This window comes from Dipodomys ordii, unplaced genomic scaffold (genome assembly GCF_000151885.1).
Source record: "Dipodomys ordii isolate 6190 unplaced genomic scaffold, Dord_2.0 Scaffold48, whole genome shotgun sequence".
Classification (NCBI taxonomy): Eukaryota; Metazoa; Chordata; class Mammalia; order Rodentia; family Heteromyidae; genus Dipodomys; species Dipodomys ordii.
Genome location: NW_012267264.1, coordinates 6,252,783 through 6,272,992, shown reverse-complemented (window position 1 = coordinate 6,272,992; position 20,210 = coordinate 6,252,783). Strand labels below are relative to the sequence as shown.

Below are 20,210 nucleotides of genomic sequence, written 5' to 3'. Positions count from 1 at the left end.
AGAACAAAAGCACTATGCAAATGCTTCTACTGGTGATTAGTGGAATCAGGACTTTCATTTTTTAGTGCTTGGTGAGGAGCCTGGAGAAAATTCCTATTTTTGTAATTTTGAAATGGAGAATGGAATACAACCTGTTTCTTAGAGCTATGCCCTGTGACCTTGGCTAGTCTAATCATCAAGATTTGGTTTCTTTGTGACGGGAAAAGAAATGATATTAACCATCTAAACAAAATATCTAAGGAAGTTTTAGGGATTTTTGTTTCAAATAGAGGTGGAAACCAAATTAGATATAATTTCTGAGTGCATGTGCCGTTGAGTATAGCTCCTTTTACATATGAAGATTTAGTTACTTTAGTGAGTCACATTATGATTGAAATACTGTGTGAAATTACACAAGTTGTATGTACCTGCTGTAGTCATTCTGTCCTCCCTTCAATTCCCAAAGGAGCAGTAACTGAAAAAAAGATGAAAGCTAGATGAATTCTCTCCCAGTTTCTTCAACTTGTATACATCTAATCATTATTTCTACCCAACAGAGCTGTTGGAAGTATTTCATAAATCAGCAGCTATAAGGTCTCAATCACTATATTTCTCTTTTGTGTCCCTGTGTATTGAGGGGATAATGATGTCAAGAACATGACCACTAACTAGATGGATGACTGAGGCCAAATTATTCATTTTTTGAACCTCTACAAATAGAGCAATAATATTCAGTATAGTACTGTGTATAACATTTGACTTAACACAAAAACTTTTTTAACAATGCCTGGCACCATTTAAATGCATAAGAATTACTAGCTCAGATCCTTATATATCACCCTGCATCAGAAATCAACTCCAAATGGATCAAAGACCTTGGAGACAAAGCAGACACTCTGAAAACATTACAGGATGGAATAGGAGAAACCCTAGGTCTCCTTGGCAAAGGCCAAAATTTTCTTAATAGAGACTCAGAAACACAACAATCAAAGAAAGGTTGGACAAATGGGATTGCATGAAATTGCAGCGCTTCTGCCTGGCAAAGGACATAGCTCGTAAGATCAATAGAAAGTCCATGGATTGGGAGAAGATCTTCACTAGTAATACAACAGACAAGGGTCTCATATCTAAAATATACCTGGAACTTAAAAAATTAAATCCCCCAAAACAAATCTTCAAAGAAACAACTGGCCAATATATAAGTGGGCTAAAGACTTAAAGAGAAAGTTCTCTGAAAAGGAAAGAAGGATGGCCAATAGACACATGAAGAAATGCTCAACCTCTCTAGCCATAAAAGAAATGCAAATCAAAACAACGTTGAGATACCACCCAGTTAGAATGGCTATAATCAAGAACTCTAATAACAACAGATGCTGGAGGGGATATGGACAGAAGGGAACACTACTGCATTGTTGGTGGGAGTGTAAACTTGTTCAACCACTTTGGAAAGCAGTATGGAGGTCCCTCAAAAGACTCCACATAGAGCTCCCATATGACCCAGCAATCCCACTTTTGGGCATTTACCCAAATGATAACAAACAAGATCATACTAAAGCTACCAGCACAACTATGTTTATTGCAGCATTATTTACCATAGCTAAGATATGGAAGCAACCCAGATGCCCCTCAGTAGATGTATGGATCAAGAAAATGTGGTATATATACACAATGGAATTCTATGCCTTCATCAGAAAGAATGACATTGCCCCATTTGTTAGGAAATGGAAAGACTTGGAAAAAATTATATTAAGTGATGTAAGCCAGGCCCAAAAAACATAGATCCCATGGTTTCTCTTATTTGCAATATCTAGTATATGTATGAATCAAGCAGAAAAGTTCAGATAAGCTGATGTTAGGGGAGTGAACCCCAAGATAAGTATTTAAATGTTTTTTGTTTTTTTTCCTTTCATGCAATTGTTTCTAACATATTTATAAGATGATTTCTTTGTTGCTTTGTATGTCCCTCACCCATGCTTTCACTGTATTTGATGTTGGTATAATTTGTGAAGGGGAAGGGAAAAAACAAATAGTTTAACTAGGGATACAGGTGGACCCATTGCAACAATGAGATATACAAGTCGTTATGTTGAAAAATAAACTTTACAACTTTGGTGGCGGGTGGGGGGAGGATCAGATGGGGGGAGGGGTGAGTATGGGAAGGGATGGGAAGGGGAAACAAAAAGGAGGCAACAGTGCTTGATAAGAAATGTACTTATCTTGCCCATGTAATTGTAACTCCTCTGTATGGTATTCTCACAATTAAAAAAAAAAAGAATTACTGGCTCTTGATATTCTTACTCCTATTACTTCTTTAGTTATTAGGGCTTTGGTTCCCTAATCTCACGTTGAAAGAGTAAGGCTAAATTACATAGAAATTTTCCTTTTTACAAGCTAGGAAAACTTGAGGAGCTACCACCCAATTGGCCAGTTGGTCTCCTGTACCTGTTTGTTCCCAAACACACATTTGACTTCTCAGCTCTTATCAACTCAGTGTTCATTTTCTAGAAGCAGAAGAAAGATACCGAGAAAGACACCAAAAAAAATAATATTTACCACTGTGCCTAGAATGTTGACTCTTTGGTCACTTATCATGTGTTGGAGCATCCCTGAGGTAGGCTAATGTAGAAAGAGTCCAAGCTGATACTAGGAAGGAGAAAGAGAGAAAAAGATGAGGTCAAGGCCAGCACTGGTGGCTCATGCTGGTAACGTTAGCTACTCAGCAGGCTGAGATGTGAGGCTCTGGGTTCGAAGCCAGCCTGGGCAGGTAGATCATGAGACTCTTATTTCCAATTAATCACCAGAAAACTGGAAGTAGAGCTCAAAGTGGTAGGATGCTAACCTTGAGCAAAGAAAGCTCAGGGACAGCATCCAGGTTCAAGCCCCGTGATTGACCAAAAGGGGAAAAAGAAAATATGAGGTCAGCCCACATAGCAGTGACTCTTCAACCACTTTAGCATTCCAACCTGAGAAGGTATAGAACAAACGAGATGGCCAGATAACCTTTTTATTTATACTTCGAGAAGAGGACAGACTATATAGACCCCACTTCAGGTCTTGCCAAATTTAATGGTTATTAAAATGTACCTGGGTTGAAATGAACTTCCTTGAACTCATGGAAGAGTGTGTCACATCCATATATCAAAGGATGAGTTCAGACATCTCTCTATGGCCAATTAATCAAATATCATTTTGCTTGAAGCCATTTCAAGAAAATGAGTTTATTTAATAAATAATTCTAATTAATTTAAAGCTAAGACAAAGGATATTAATTTACCCATTAACCAGTCCTGGCAATTAACCCATATTTTGCACCCTGTCTGAGGCTTGCTGCTGCTGATGACAAAGCTGACACAGCCGTAGACCAGGTGGAGACCACGTTCAGGTTTGGCTCCAGAGTTTGCTGCCTTTCAGAACACAAATTCTGCTCCAATGAGCTTCCACATGAATCGAAATCTAGATTTTATGTGAATTCCGCTGACATATGCACTGTGAAAGATATTTAGAATTAAAACAAAAACAAAACAAACATTTTGCAGATCAGATTCCACCCACCTGAGGGCTGGACTTGCCCGTGGGAATCTCTGCTGCAGGGCCTAGGTACAGGAGTGTTAATGGCTCATACTTTCTGGTACTGGAATGTGCCCCCTCCCCTGCATTGCATATTAGTTTTTAAGTTTGTTAAGGTTTTTACTTATGTTTTAAGTGCTCCAAGGCTTGCATCTAGGTGTGGATTTACCTAGTGAATGTGCTCTGTTCTCTACCTGGTTTTTAATTAGCAAAATAGCTTTTTACTTTCTTTAACTGATTTTGAGGATGTTGTACTTCTCATAAAAATTTTTTTTCTTTATAGAAAAGTACAAGCATTGATGGAAGGAGCTGACTTCTGAGAAAGAAATGCAGAACGTGAAAAAATTTACTAAGTGTTTATCTAGTAAATAGAGATGTGCAGTTGAGGTAGAATTCAGTGATATTTTGAGCGAAAACAGTGGGCATATTTGGACCAGAATAGCATAATTAGGGGAAAAGTGTATGAAGAGAACCCTTGAGAGATGAAGGGTCACTCTTAGAATTGCTAAGAAACTGTAGCTTGCTTTGTAACTTTCCCTAAATTCACTGTAATATGTTATACCCCTCGGATTGCTGTTGGCAGTAATTGCCTCCTTTTTCTTTTTCTTTTTTTTTTTTGTTTTCTTTCATATTTAGAATTCAGTGTTCTGCTCACTGCAGTTTCTTCATAAATTGAATGCTTTGAATTATTGAAACATGTCTTTTGGATTTAAATATTTATGACTTAAATATACATTTCTTAATGTCAACTCTAGAAACTGTGTCTGTGTGCCTTCCACAGGGAGGGAAGCATGCTTAGAGGAATATAAATATGCTCTGTTCTTAAGACCCAAACAATGCAGTCCTTAATTTGAAAATCCTTCTCATTTTGCATTTCTTTATCTTCTTAAAATGTTTAGGTGGGAATCTTATGACAGGAAGTTTCTTTTAGGATTTTAGTATTTCCTGAGCTTGAAATCATATAGGATAACAATAGTCTTTGTGTTTTCATTTGGATCTATATCAAAAGCTTTGGGCTGAAAATGCCAGCTGCACACTGCAAATAAAGGACTGGAATCATCATACTGAATTTGCTATGAGCTATAGGAGTTAGTTGGAAGTTTTCTTCAGTTAGGAGGGTTGGTGCAGGCTCCATCTCCCTGGTGTAAAGCTGGATAGCTGTTACACAAATGAGATTTCACTCTTCCCAAGTCATTGTGCTCACTTTACTTGCCCTTTGGAACTGTTGGGCGGTCTCCCAGAATCTTGGGACTCAGAAAGCAGAAAAGTCTGCGAAAAGAGCTTGACTTCAATTGTCTGGATCCCTTTTTCTGAAAGTTCTCACTTCTAATAGCAATACAATTAAATACCAAAGAACTCATAGACCAAACACCACAGGACTTGTCTAATGGAAAATTACTTGGTTGATGGAGAGTAAACTTTATTCCTCATTGTCATAGATTGCTCTTCTTTATCAGTTTATTCGTAGAGAATATTGTACCTCTTCAATAGGAAATTCTTCTGAAAGGGAATGGAGAAGTTAATTATCTCCTAAGCTTTTAGGAGCCACTGAAGCTATTGTATGAGATGAACAATGAAACCCAGTTACTTGAAGGAACATTTAACTCAGTTACATGAAGAAGCATTTAACTCAGTTGATCAATAAAGAGACAATTTATATAGCAATTGTTTTCTAATTGAATCTCCATATTATTGGGTAAAAATTTTTCCAAACAGTGTTAATTCCTTTACTATGTTCCCCCAATGTGGATATTTAAAATTTTTTTCTCTTTAATTATAGTTTATTTTTAAGTGGTTGTACAAAGGTTTTACCATTTAACAAACCAGTTTGTAAGTACAATGATTCTTTTTTTAATATATATTTTTATTGTAAAGATACTGTAAAAGGGATAACAGTTACATGAGTAAGGTAATGAGTACATTTTTTATCGAGCATTGTTACCCCCTCCTTTGTTTTCCCCTCCCACCCCTTCCTCCCCCACCTCCCCAAATTCTTCCTTTTTCCACCTCCAGTTGTAAAGTACGCTTTCAACATAGTGTCTTGTACATCTCATTGATACAATGGGTCAACCTGAATCTTTGTTTCAGCATTTTGTTATTTTCCCTCCCCTCCCCAAATTAGAAAAATTTACATACAAGATGCTGGGCACCGGAATCAAATATAGTGGAAACAAGGGCTATACCATGAGGGAAGAACAAAAGAAACAAAAAAAAAATCACATAGTACATTGAAGTCATTTTTATATCATTTGGAAAATTAAAAATTGGAGTATATTTGTTTCCTCTATAAGTGAAAGAATCCATTCCTTATCAGAGTTTCATTATTCAGTCAACTAATACTTTTAACTCATCAATTATGTGTAAGGTTTGTTGATAACTACACTTAAATAAATCCAAATGAGTAAGAGTAAATAAGCCTATCAATTCACACAAATGTTAATTTGAAAATGTTTAGATACTGTGCAAGAATATAGTCATCTGAGATTATTTTGGCCAGTTACTATTTTTATTCTAAGGAATTAAATGGGGTCTTTGAAGTATTTGGAGAAAATGTTTTCCATTACTCTTTTCCTATCAGGGGATTTGGGCTCCTGGGACGTGCTCATTTGCCTGCCTTCTAGGACAGCTGATGCCAAATCCTGCATATGCAAGGAGGACCTGTGCCAGTTAGCGCCACACCAGAAGGTAAATGCTCCCCAAACATACGCAGATTTATTAACACTATGATGTTAATGGTGGTAATTTTCAGTCCATAAAAACTCTTTACATCCTTGAAAAAAGTTCCAACTAGTTATGAGTGTTCATATCTGTTCTCTGTCATTGTAACAAAACACCTGGGAAAAATCCAACTTATAAGCAGGAAATACTTTGACTCATAGTTTCAGAGATTTCAGATGATGATCACTTTGCTGCCTTTGGCTCTGTGACAAAGCAGAACAGTATTACAAAGAGGGTGTGAAACAAACAGGAAGGGCCAGTGTATCAATATCCTTTTCAAGAGGACACCTCCAGGGATCAAACTCCTTCCTTCTAGGCTATGCCTCCTAAATATTCCACCACTTCCCAATAGTGCTTCGGCCTGGCAATCAAGCCTTTAGCACAGGAAACTTAGAGGGAAAACCAAAAGTCAAAACCATAGACTGTACTTTACCAGATGAGCATTTTTTGTTAGATAAGACTCCCCAACATTATTTGCTGCCATTTCTGTAGTTTTACTCAGTGGGCCTCCATATATTTATTATGGCTTCTGTAGCCTATGCAATGTGGCTTACCATAAGCTTCCTATTCATTCAAAGTAGCAAAGTTGTTTTTTAAAAACTTTCCCCATCATTATTCTTACTTTTTCAAACCTATTAACTTTAAATTTGACCTTTAGTATTTATGTGTGTCTATATTATGCGAGTATGTGCTTTTAGAAAAGTTAACCTGAAAAAGTACCCAAAGACTAAAATTCTAGTCACTAAGCTAGACAATTTATATAGTTTTGATACTTATATCAAGTTTGTGAGGAAAGTACCAAAGTCAAGTTACTTTTCAAGTTTATAGTTGGAGTTGGCGTAACCTACCCTGAGTACTCAATATTTTCCCAACATCAAACTAGGTAAAGCCTTCTTGCTCTAATTCTATTCCCTTGAGATTTGGTCTATGTATTTGAGTTTCTGTACATCTTTGGCCATTCCTTATCAATGCGTGCTTGTTTTGTACTGAACAAACAAAACCAGAATATCTTGTATGCTAGACAGTTGCTCTACTACAGTATCATACCCATTTCCTTCTTTATCTTAGTTTAAATTATTTTTGCCAATCCTAGGGCTTGAACTCAAGGCATTGTCCCTGAGCTTCTTTTGCTCAAGGCTAGCATTCTACCATTTGAGCCACATTCCCAACCCCAGTTTGCCCAATTCTTAAATGCCCATATTTCCTAACACAATAATTTTAAACAACATTTGTAGTTGAAAACTTCCATATCTACATCTAAATTTCTTTACACTTCCTCATGCTTCAGGCTTATATATGCATAAATACTTCTTCTTGGATGTCTCATTGATGTGTCAAGCTCAGCTAACTCATTGTTGGATCACTGTTTTCCTCAGTAAAGTTACTCCTGCATTATAAGTTCTACTGAGCTTCTCTTCTGCTGGTCATAATCATCATCCACCTCTGTCATTTCCTAAGGTCAAAATCTGCCTTTAATTTCAAGCCTTTCCTTTCCTGTGTCATCTACATTCAAATGCTAGTCAGTTAACACCCCAATACTCCAAAAATCATTTATTTACTTGATATATTTACTATGCTTAATATGATTAGATAATCAGCACTTTTTTGTTAAATCTTCCTGATTGTTTTTCTGAAACAAATATTGTACCATGTAGTCATTTATGCCTGCTTTCCAGTTATCAAAAGACAAATATAAAACACTGAGATCATCTTGTAATTTTTGTATTAAAATCTCAAATAGCTTCTCATCGACTGTACAGGCCACAGGACAGGCTGTGCCTAAGTATTCCAGAAAAAAAGTAGATACCATACTCAAATGTCAAAAGTCAGGAGAAACTAATAATAGAACAGTATTATGAATTAAAGAAAGAAAATGATCCATGTGGCAGCCCCAAACCAACAACATTCTTGTATTTCCCCACTCTGGGTCTTAAGAAAGCTAAATAGAAGGAATGAAGTAACCAGAACCTAATGAGATCTAGAGCCAAGAAAGAGATGCAGAGGGAAAGAAGTTGTAAACTCAAGAGAACGTTCCCAAGTTGCAGGACTACAAAAAGGGAGCCTTAGAGATAAGTACCCAAACTTTCCTTCCTCCTTCTGCCTCCCATTGGCCCATGTTTACTACTAATCAAAGGAGAAGAGATAATGTAATGCCACTATGAAAGTCAGCTTACTGAGAACAGAATAGGGAGGAGGCATTTAGAGATATTTAGCAGAGTTAACTATCTTGAAAGTTCTCTGTGGATGGCTCCTGCCTGACAGTACCCTTCTTTCACCTCCTTCTACTTGGGTGTAGTGCTACAGTGATTTTAAACAGATATATACACACCTACGCTGAATTAGCTATTCTTAAGTATCCACCTCAGTAATTTTTCACCAAAAAGGATTTTGTCTCCTCTTTTAATATTTGATAGTAACAGAGACATTTTTGGTTTTGTTATGGCTAGTAGGATAGATGTGATACTGGCATCTTTGTGTCCAAAGCATGGATGTTTCTAAGTATCATTTAATGCTCACAATAAAGAATTATGAGGTCCAACATGTCAGTAGTATCAAAGTTGAGAATCCTTGATGATTGTATTACATTGGCCTTAAGTGAGTGCTTACAACTTTTGGAGCTCCCTGGCCTTTTTCTTCCTACATACTCCCATAATTCCTCATATTAATCTTAAACTTTATATGCATTATATTAGTTATCCTTTATCTTTGCACCTACCAATGCAAACCAGGCTTAATCAGCTAATGAGGTAAAATGAGCTCACATTGACATTAGATTTGATATTTATTAGGTAATTCAGGTTTCCTTTAGCAACTTCTCTATTTTCCCAGAGGTATCTGCCATCTTGTTAGACATAGAATTTCCCATGTCTTGTGCCAGACTCACAGTCCCAGCCACTATACCAAAGGCACCTGAGAAATGCCCCATGCTGGTCCTGATGATCTGGTGGTAAATATATTCTGTGTCCAGGATGCTATTCACAACTACAGAATCTCCAAAATCCCCAGAGTGCTTGCTATCCATCAGTTCTAGCTGAACTGGACTCAGATGTAAACAAGGAGACTGTCCCTTTACCCAAATTGGTCCTTTGTTTTCTACAGCCTAAAACAAATTGCTTGCAACTTGAGCATCCCAAAGTCACCCATGGAAAATATCTCCTTTAACTTTTATATCCTTGTGTCCCTGGGACATTCATAGTAAACTCTTGTACAACATTGATCACTTGAAGGATTTTGGTCATGTTTAATCACTGTAGCCTGCAGTGTTTTATCTAAGAAAAAAATAACAGAAAGGTACCAGCTTCTAGGCAGTCTCTAAGACATTGTAGGAAAATGCAAATATAATAATGAGTTGACTCTTAAGTTTAGCGGCTTATAAACCATGGTATGTTCATCAGAGCTAAGAAATAAATGTTCATGCAAACTAAGTACTAAATTATAGACATTATTTGGATTGCCTCTTTTGCTCTAGGATCCCTTGTTACATGTATTATGATTTCTCTGTGTGTCTAGTTTCTGATGATTCCTCAGTTCTTATTTGCCTTTTATGACTCTGTTACCTTGGGAGAATATTTGTTAGGCATTTTGTAGAATGTCCTGCAGTTTGCCTATACCTGATGTTTTCTCATGATGTTATGGAAAGAATACCATAGAAGTGTTATGTCCTTCTCAGTTTAAAATGCTAGGAGGCATACAATGTCTGTTTTTTTGCTGGTGATGTTCACTTCCATTGCTTGGCAGAGTTGGTGTCTACTAGATTTCTACACTGTGAAATCATGATTTTTCCTACATGTAACTAATAACTATCTTGGGAGCTGATATTACATGAAAAGTCATAGTGATTTCAAGATTATGAAGATATTCTGTTTCTCAACATTTTCCCACTCATTTGGATACCTAGGAATCGATCTTGCCTGGCATAATTATCTTGTACTTCTAATGATGATTTCTCTCATTCCTTCTACAATGATTAACTGAACTTATTCTGTTCAGGAAGAGGTATTTCTATCAGCTCTGCATATCTAAGTTCTTTTCACTTAAAAATGAAGCTTCACTTGAGAGACTGATTACCTTGAGGATTACTTTTACAAGTTTAGCCTAATACCGTTTATCAGGATAAAGGCCACAGAAACCCTGAGATACATTCCATTTTGAGTATCTCAGTAATTTTATTACTAGAATTATCAACTCAGTCATTCATTTATCTGTACATTTGTTTACTCATCTGGACTTTTGTTATTCTAAGAAATAAAACAACCAGAACTCATACTGAGGCAACGTGACCTCAAATTTCTGTTTTCTCAATCATGTCAATAGAAACTTTCAAGATAATTATTTAGGCACTGAACTTACAGTCCAACCTAATGATTATTCTTAAAGAATACAGAAATTCTCAGTGATACATGTAGATAACTATCATTTTGGAAGTGTGAATAATTTGAAGCTTTATGAGCCATGACTCATTTATGTATACAGCATAAATATTCAAAACAGAATTTTCTTTGAATTTGTTGAGGATATTGCAGAATTGTCAATGACTTTAAAATCAACAAGGAAAGAGTAACTGCGCACATTAGAATTACTAATGGCTTTAGAGCTTTGTCATTTTCATGCTGTGCAAGTGATCATAAAATCTGTAATAGAAAATGAGTGGTCAGGAGTCTCTAGTCGGGAGGATAGGGACATGAATTTAAAACAGTCTTGGTCTGTATGCTGCTGAGAGTGAAGTAAGCCCCACAATTTGAGGGTCACTCAGTTTAGTAACCAGGACTCTCTCTCACTCATCTCAGCCAGGTTCTAGTGTTTCAAATGTAGAGAGATTCATTTCTAGCTTTAAGTATTTGTAGAATTAGCAGTCTCTGTTTTAGTACTTGGAGCACCGAGAACTAATGAAATGACTTATTTAAAGCATAGCATGGAATTTTTAGGTGACTTTGTTAGAGTGATCATTGTATAGAAAAGAGGGGAGAAGAGACTTCTTTGGTTAGCTGGCACTCCTAGTTTCTTGTCATTCCTTTCTTAGTGGACATTGAAGAACTTTGAGAGAAGGTTTGACTTTTGATAAAAATAGAAAGCATGAAAAATCTCTACAGACACAATGAAAGAAAGAACAATTCCCTTATGATATAACATGAGGTAAAGCTCACTCTTAATCTTCGAAGGACCAGAAAAACTATCCCAGGCAATTTGTTATACTGCATCAAGTAATTCTTATTCAGAAGTCTACTCTCCTTAACACATTAATGATGTGACTATGGTGTCAGCTTTTTTATAAACACTTAACACATTCAAATAAGAATATATTTTTACTTTTTTACTAATGAATCATGTCTCAAAAGAAGAGTGAGTTTTTACTTTTGCTTTTAATACATTTTAATAGAACAATTTATGTGCAAAATATCACAGATTAAGTTTGTACAAAGTTTGTTGGGACCAAAATACTTTAACACATTCATTCTTCTCCTAATTGTAACTCTTAAAAGTATGCCAGGGACTGAATTTCATGATCAGCATTTTTTTTTTCCTGAACTCTGGGCCTGGGCGCTGTCCCTCAGCTCTTCAGCTTAAGGCTAGTGCTCTACCACTTGAGCCACAGTGCCACTTCCGGCTTTTTCTGCTTATGTGGTGCTGAGGAATCGAACCCAGGGCTTCATGCATACAAGTCAGGCACTCTACCACTGAGCCACCTTCCCAACCCTGTCATGATCATCTTACACATGCTTTTAATCCTTTCTAAAAGGTTTGATACCAAGTAATCTATTTACAAATGCATATATGTTTTTATAAAAAGCATTCAAACCTAATACAAGATTGATATTTATTAAAACTGGTTGACAGATGATATATGAAAATATATTCATGAAGTCTAGCAAATATACCATTCCACTGAGCAATGTTGATCCTACAAAAGGTCATACCTGTGAGGAGACACAAGGTAAATATGCTCTTTATATACTTTCTGCTCAATTTTTCTGTCAACCTTAAACTGCTCTTAACAAAATAAAGGCTATCAAGCTGGAAATGAAGCTTCAGCTCAAGTGGCAAGAGTGCTAGTATTGAGCAAAAAAGCTGAAGTTCAAAGCCCCAGATTGGCAATAAATAATAACGAACAAACAAACAAATGCTATTAAAATAATTTTTAAAATGTTGAAGCAGAAATAAACATCACATAAAAATCAGGCAGTCTGGATTACACTCCTGTGATAATATTTCACTTGATAATGATACAGATATATTTTGTAGCATACACAAAACTAAAGGCACTATAATAGAGCATCCTTAGGTCTAACAAATATGTAATACAGTTGATTCACAACAGCTGTATGACTTGTGACACTTGACAATTTCCCCTCTGTGCTGTGCTGCTCATTTTGACTGCTTAGTTTGGTGGCCAGTTCACACATTCATGGAGGTATCTTTTTGGCATGACACCACCATTAGATATCTCTTCTTCAACTTTGTGACTTCTAAAGTCACAGAAGACAGAAGAGAGAGGAAACATCTTTGGGTGGCAGTCAGGAAAACAGAAGGCAGCAGTGTAGATCTGTTTCCCTTGGTTGGCTCTGAATTTTTTTAAGCTTATAAAACTGATCTTGAGTCAGTTCAGGAACCACATATCACAGGGAAAGTCATTTCTCTGACACGACTCAGTAGTCTATCCTTCTATTGGTAATTTGTGCTAGCTGTCCACTGCCTGTCTGGTTATCTGCATAACTTGTTCTGGCTCATTCAATCAGTTATCTGGTCCATTGTACCAGTGTCTTGATTCTCTTCAGTTTGTGCAGAAGGTGACGATGTCTCATGTAGCTACAGTGGCAGCACTTTTTCAGGAACCATTTAGAAGTAGCCTGAAATGTACATGAGCATGTCTCTGGCCTTCAGTGCTGAGAATCTAGCGTTGGTTCTCAGTTCGGATCCTTCTAATGTTAAAGATAATGAGAAGTCATTAAGCAACTCAGTGATTTTTGTTTCCTGTGGAGAAAAATTACTCAATTTTATTGGCTTTTGAAGTTTCTCACAATCCAATTTGAAAAAAAAACTTTTTGTGTTAACTTAAGAAAATAAAAATTGTCTCTTTTGTGTGTTTTCCACACTTCCTCAGTACTCTGCCTGCCCCTCTAGGCTTTCAGAAGAATTGTAAATTGTAGAGTCAGGACTTTATATGAAAGCTCTTATTTTTCTTCATTTAGTCTGAACTTTTTCATTTAGAACTTGACACATATGAATAATTCTCAGACTGAAGGTGTACTACAACATTGATGGTCTTCTGTCAGTTCTCAGTGCAGAGGCCATGAGTGATTTAAGCTCTGGCATTCGTATATACTGAACAAAATGTAGTAGTAGTTATTCAGTAGTAGAGCTTGTGCCTAAAAGTTCAAATGTGGTCTTGTTTGTAAGATCTGGCCTACAATTTGTCTTCCTCTAGCTATTCTTGGGAAGCAGAAAGTTTTCCAAGGAAGTGAATAGAGTTAATACAACTATAAATGTTGGAGAAGATTTCATCAAAGCACTATTTCAAAACACTTTGATTAAACCTTTTATTTTTCTTTAAAGGTACAACCAATCAAAGAACTGATAAAACTCTAAAGCAAAACTGTAAGATAGAGACTAAAGGTTCTACATGCTTGTTTTTGAAATGAAGAAATTAGAAAAAAAAAAGCAAAATGTACTTCTGGTTCTATCAAGTGTAGAATTGGGACTATCACTATATAGCTGGTTATTTCCCCCTCCCCCACTTTCACCACCCCACCCCAAACACAGCTGAATACTTTACATCCAGTCAGGTCAATAGAGTCCCATGGAGAAGTTACAATACTTTACTAGGATAGAGTGAATTAGCTAGAAAGTAATCAATAATGTCTCAAAAATTGATCTGATTTTCAAGCTAACTTAAACAGGTTCCCTTTGTTATGTTTAATAGGAGTCTATCATATTTGGCTTCAGGTGAGGATTTCAGTGATGATATTAATTTATCAATACTGTAAATTTACATGAGCAAAAGAAGTAGATTTGTTTGTATCTTTTCTCTACCTTAAAAAATTCTATATTTGATTTTATTACAACTCTAAAGTTTGCTAAGGAAAAATTTCGGTCAAAATAATTTTATCATAACTGGCTTTTATATTTGGAAGTAAATGGCTTTCAGCATGAAGTATAAATATGAAATTATGAAATGTTTTGCCACTGAATTACTACTGAAAATCTGTCTAATGGAGATAACTAAAGGACTTTGGAACTTTGAGGTTTAGTTGGCTTGCAGGTTTATTTAGTGCTTTTTTTTTTTCTTAGTGATACAGCTTTGCAATTCTGAAGTTATTGGTGTTACTGTATTTGCCCTAAGTTTTTCCTTTTATTTATAGTAAATATGGATTCAATGTTCATATTTGTATTTTATATGGATTTTACGTCTAATAAATATAAAAGATTTCAAATACATTCCCAAGGGAAGATTTTACTTTGTTATTTAATAAGCCACTTTCTTGTGATGAATTTGAGTGTAGACTGGAAGAGTTATGAAGGCTAGGTTTGGATGGTGTAGACAATGCTTTACTTTTAACTATGAATTTTTGTTTGCTTTGTGTCGCCATTTGTGAATGTCTAACTCATTAGAACTTTTTTTCTCATTTTTTATTTTCAGATAAACATATTGCCAGAAATACAGTATCAGCTTTGCAGAAAGGAAGGGCTGTGCCAATTAATCAGAAGATTTCCAGGTAATCAATCTTTAGTTTGTTTCCTTGTATAACCATAGTTCAAACATGAGTTTTCTTTCTTTCTTTCTTTCTTTCTTTCTTTCTTTCTTTCTTTCTTTCTTTCTTTCTTTCTTGGTCCGGTTGTGGTTTCTGAACTCTGGGCCTGGGCGCTGTACCTCAGCTCTTCAGCCAAGGTAGTGCTCTACCACTTGAGCCACAGCGCCACTTCCGGCTTTTTTCTTTTTGCTTATGTGGTGCTGAGGAATCGAACCCAGGGCCTCATGCATGCAAGGCAAGCACTCTACCACTGAGCCACCTTCCCAGCCCCATGAGTTTTCTTAAAAGATACTAGCTAATGACATTTCAGAATAGCTTCCTGATTTACCAGATGCACTCATATAAATCAGGTTTTACGAATGGGAAGTTCTTACTAGTAAGTAATAAGAGCCTAAAAGTGATATATATGTTTAATTTTGCCTTTTGTTTTGTTAAATTTCATTTTGTTTCATTTTGTCTGTCTTTTAAAGTATTGTCTTATTTTAAAGTAATCATTTTAATAGTTCTTAGTTATATAAAACTTGAAATTAAAAGACTGTTTATAATTAAATGATTTTGATCCTGGAATTTGTTACAGTTTTCAGAAATCCACTCTGTTTATAGTTTTAAAACAGGATATTAAATGAGTAAATTCTCTGCCATTGCTATATTAGGAATTTGTGATGAAAATTACTATCTCTAATTTCTGCATAACTTTCCATAGTAGAAAAAAGAAGTATAAGATATTAAGCTGAAAATGAACTTTACAACTTTGGGGTGGGGGAGGGGAGAGTTGGGGAGGTGGGGAGGGAAGGGATGGTAGGGGAAAAACAAAAGAGGAGGTACCAATGCTCCATAGGAAATTTACTCATTATCTTACTTATGTAACTATAACTCCTCTGTACAGTATCTTTACAATAAAAAATATATATATACTAAAAAAGTATCAGCAGATATTGAGCCTGCAGAGATAAAATAAATCCTCATAAATGAAATTAAAGTAAACTTTAAAACTCATTAGCGGAAACAGTTATCAAATTTCTTGTTTTAAACTCATTTACTAATTAATAGTTTATTCCCCTAGAAAGTATTTTACTACATTTCTAAACTTTAGATCTATTTACCCTTAATTCTGTTTTTCCTAAGTTAATAGTTATCCTATTAGAATCAGAAAAGATTACATTTTAATGTATTAGCTTTTCTGTAGGGCTTCTGCCTCCAAATAAAACATAAACCTTATTGCCATGAACTACTCCAACTACTGTAGTCTTTCTCCATCACTGACCAGAAATGAAAAAGCAAATGGATTAGAAATTCTACTTTTAACTTAAAATGTACTTTTAAACAAATACTGTATATATTATTTTCATAAGGATGATATTACATAACAAAAATATAGCTAACTACATAACCCAATATTTTTGTAACCTCTAGATATTTTTGTTTCATAAAAAGTAATGCTTTTATGCATACAATAAAAATAATTATTTATATTAATATGAAATTACTGCCAGATTCCAGTGGCTCACACCTGTAATCCTAACTACTCAGGATGCTGAGCTTTGAGGATCATGGTTTGAAGCCAATCCAGGCAGAAATGTCTCTGAGACTCTTATCTCCAAATAAACACAATAAACCTGGAAATGGAGCTGTGGTTCAAGTAGTAGAACTCTAGCATTAGGCATAAAATCTCAGGGACAACACCAGGCCCTGAGTTCAAGCCATATGTGTGTGTGTGTGTGTGTGTGTGTATGTATACATATATATATATATGTATGTATATATATATATATATATATATATATATGTGTGTGTATGTATCCTTAAAACAACTCAAAAATTGTTTGCATTTTGAGAGAATTCATGTATTTTAAAGTATGCTTTCTTTGTTGTTATTTACATTTAAGAGTGATTGAGTTGGGTGCTAGTGACTATGCCTGTAAGTAAATGTAATTACTTGGAAGGCTGAGAAAGGGATCTAAAATCCAACCCAGTAGAAATGTTCAAAAGACTTTATCTCAAAACACACACACACACACACACACACACACACATACACACACACCAAACTAAGGCTGGAGATGTAGTTACAACTCATATAGTAAAGCATCAACTTAGCAAATGAGAAGCATTGAGTTTAAGCTCAAGTACTGCAAAGAAATATAAATAAATAAGGAAGATTTTATTAACGTTTTTAATAGCATTGTAGGAAGCAGAATAGAATCATAAAATTAAAGTATATTTATGGTTCAAAATGATTATCAATTAAGAAAATTCCTCAAGTAAGTTTTATATAAACTTATATTTTAGATTTCCTTCCATAAAATTACAAGGTAATCTTTACATTCTTTTCCTTTAAACATTTTTTATTATCAAGAATGTTTACAAATTCCTATAGTCCCTTTTCCTACTCTGTCTAATGTGTCAATTTTTCATTTATCTTTGTGACTAATGAGATAGCTTTGTGAAATATGCAGCCTTATAAGTGAAACATTTATTCTATCATGTTTTCTTTCTCTAGCTGAAGATAATTTCTTAGATGTGTAGTTTTAAAATGTCTACTGCGTTATTTTCTGAGGTGAATTTTATCAACCGTAGCTTTTACACCAGCTTGTTACTGCAATAAATATGTAATATATAGCTCACAAATACAATATTTACTGATTAAAATACTGAAGAGTATTAATATTGATTGCAGATTAGGCGTCAGTACCTTAGAATATTGTATTGTCCAAAGGCAAAATAAAACAGTCATGGTGTGGGAATGTGTGACTGTACTTCTAGTCTCATGCCTCTTAAGACCAGTCTGGATGAGATCCTTTCTCAAAAAAACCAAACCACAAAAACAACAAAGACAGCTACATAAACAAAAAGTAGGTAATAAAACTAAACATCGCAATCTGGAGACATTTTACTTAAGTCCAAAACAATGTTAAAGCTGTGTTTTATTTGGAGGTTGATCAATTGATTGTGAAATTAAGGGTTCAAGCTCTGTGACCTACTAGCTGTCCAACAACTTCAAGGGATTTGTTTTCTTGATTTTTGTTTCCCATCGACAAAGTAGAGAGAAAACAATACCAATTTCATTGGTTTAATTTTTAAATATCTAGTAGATTCTGTTTGCATGTATATTTGTGTATATCTAATTTAACTTGAAGATTAAAGCACACCTCGTAATATTGTGTTAATATATAACACTCAAAATTGAACTAAATCATTCTACAACTAAAAAATCAAACAGTAGGCCTTACAATACTTAACATTTTCTCCTCTTATACATGTTTCTCTCAAAAACTGCAAAATGTCTGAGATTTTACCCTACTCCTAACTCACAAGTCATCTGCCAGTTTTATGGTTCTTCTCAGAGACACAAGATGCCTAAGTCAGAGACAAATGTTTTATTTACAGCAGCAGCACTAGGCAAGCTACCAGCCTTTGTACAAGGTCACAGAATCCTGGTTTCCTAGTCCCGGTTAAGTACTCAATAAATGGAAAATTAAGAGAGAAATGCCAACTTGGAGAATTTGAATCTTTTTTTTTTTCAAGGGTAGCAAACAAAACTACCAGAGGAATATTGGTTTTGCTCAGCAGGCTAAGAAACAAAGAACGTTTCCTTCAGTTCTTGACAGACATTTCTATCTTCAAGACTATCCACTGCATCAATACCTGTGGAAGATGTTTCAAAGCAAAGCTATTAGTGCCATTATACAGAAGTAGGGATGAAGCCTAGGGAGTATCCCCAGCTGTTTCAGACCGTGCCTGGCACATTCTAGCTTGGAAGCATTATCAGTCCATTATACTAAGAAAGATTTCAAATGCAGTTCTTCTACAGTTTTCTAATCTATAAAATAGGTCCTTCTCCCCTTAGAGATTTGTTGTCCTAAGCTCTATTTTTGCAGCAGAGACATGGATGCTAAGGCAGGAAGGTTGATTATGATGTGAAGTTGGTTATGACCCATGCAAATGAGATGGGACAATTTTGACCAAAAATAGAAGAGTGACTGAATGTATGTAACGCTAACACAATCTGTTCCTCCCATGCCCAAACAGCGTGTACCTGACCTTAGACTTGTGAGTCACATGGAGGCAAATATCCATGGAAACTTTTCTGGCTAGCAGAAAGATTTATTTTTATCTTGCCATTTAGTGCTTTGTTTTTTGGGAAAAAAAAACTGTCTCATCATATGTAGTTGGCTTAAACTTGGCATTCATGCTTTTTGTTGCTTTTTATGAAGGGTTTTATTTTTTAATAAAAATTGTTTTCCCATATTTGAACTACAAGTACAAACAAAACATAAGAGAACTATTTTACTTGGGTAGGGAGTTGTTTTTGTTCTTTTTAGTGCAACTTCACCATGCAAGAAATCTTGCTTAGGAGTGTGCCAAATTTTTGGCCATAACTCATTCTTTCCAGTGGTTTTATCGTAGTTCTGTGTACAAAGATTTGTACTCAAAGATAACACAGTGAACAATATAAGATCTATGTCCTCATTTTTACAGTAACAATGTCACTTTACAGAGAAAAAAAGAAATACAGCATGAAATTTAACACATTTTATTGTATCTAAACATGATGGAATTTTATAACTTTCTATATTTTTATTAACAAATGTAAAGTATATTGTTAAAATAACTTAGGGAAGCTATTTTTAAGCACTGTGGTGTAGTCCTGATTGATTTTAATATTTCATGTCTAGCGTTACAAGTAAAGAAGAACAAAGCTTGCTTGCTCAGTGTTTTCAAATTCTGATCACCCTTCATATGTGTTTTGGGGGGAGGAGGGACTTCCTCAGGCTTCTCTCACTCCCCAAAACTCTCACCTTCTGTGCCACAAAACATGCAAAACATTCCCCCACCCTCAACCCGCAAATAAAGCTCTTGGCTCTTTAGTATGGCTGACTTTAACAAGGTGATAGCAGGAAATAAGCTGATGGAACTAATGCAGACTAAATTACACCCTTCCTGTAGTCCTAAGCCTCTTACATGTATTTGCATTTTAGAAAATAAGTTTGCAAACCCAATAAATTTCTATTTGGTAGAATTTCTGTAAGCATATTCAAATTTTCTTTTAGTTCTACCGCAAGGCACCCATCCCCAAAGCTTACTAACCTTGCCACTTTTCTCCCTGTCTAAGTGGATGCTCTCATATTCTTTCTACTTATTTTCTTCTTTCTGCAAAATCATGTCCATTATTCTCACTGTGACCAAAAGGACCTTATG

The 20,210-nt window shown here is 35.3% G+C and overlaps 1 protein-coding gene across 1 annotated transcript in view; it reads left to right on the top strand.

Moving 5' to 3' along the window:
* The window catches only part of Cped1 (cadherin-like and PC-esterase domain containing 1), a 241,432-nt gene that overhangs the window by 44,689 nt on the left and 176,533 nt on the right, over positions 1 to 20,210 (top strand). The window contains exons 3-4 of the mRNA XM_013019900.1: positions 6,125 to 6,231; positions 14,900 to 14,975. Coding sequence (XP_012875354.1) covers positions 6,125 to 6,231; positions 14,900 to 14,975 — 183 coding nt within the window. The remainder of the gene's footprint in view (positions 1 to 6,124; positions 6,232 to 14,899; positions 14,976 to 20,210) is intronic.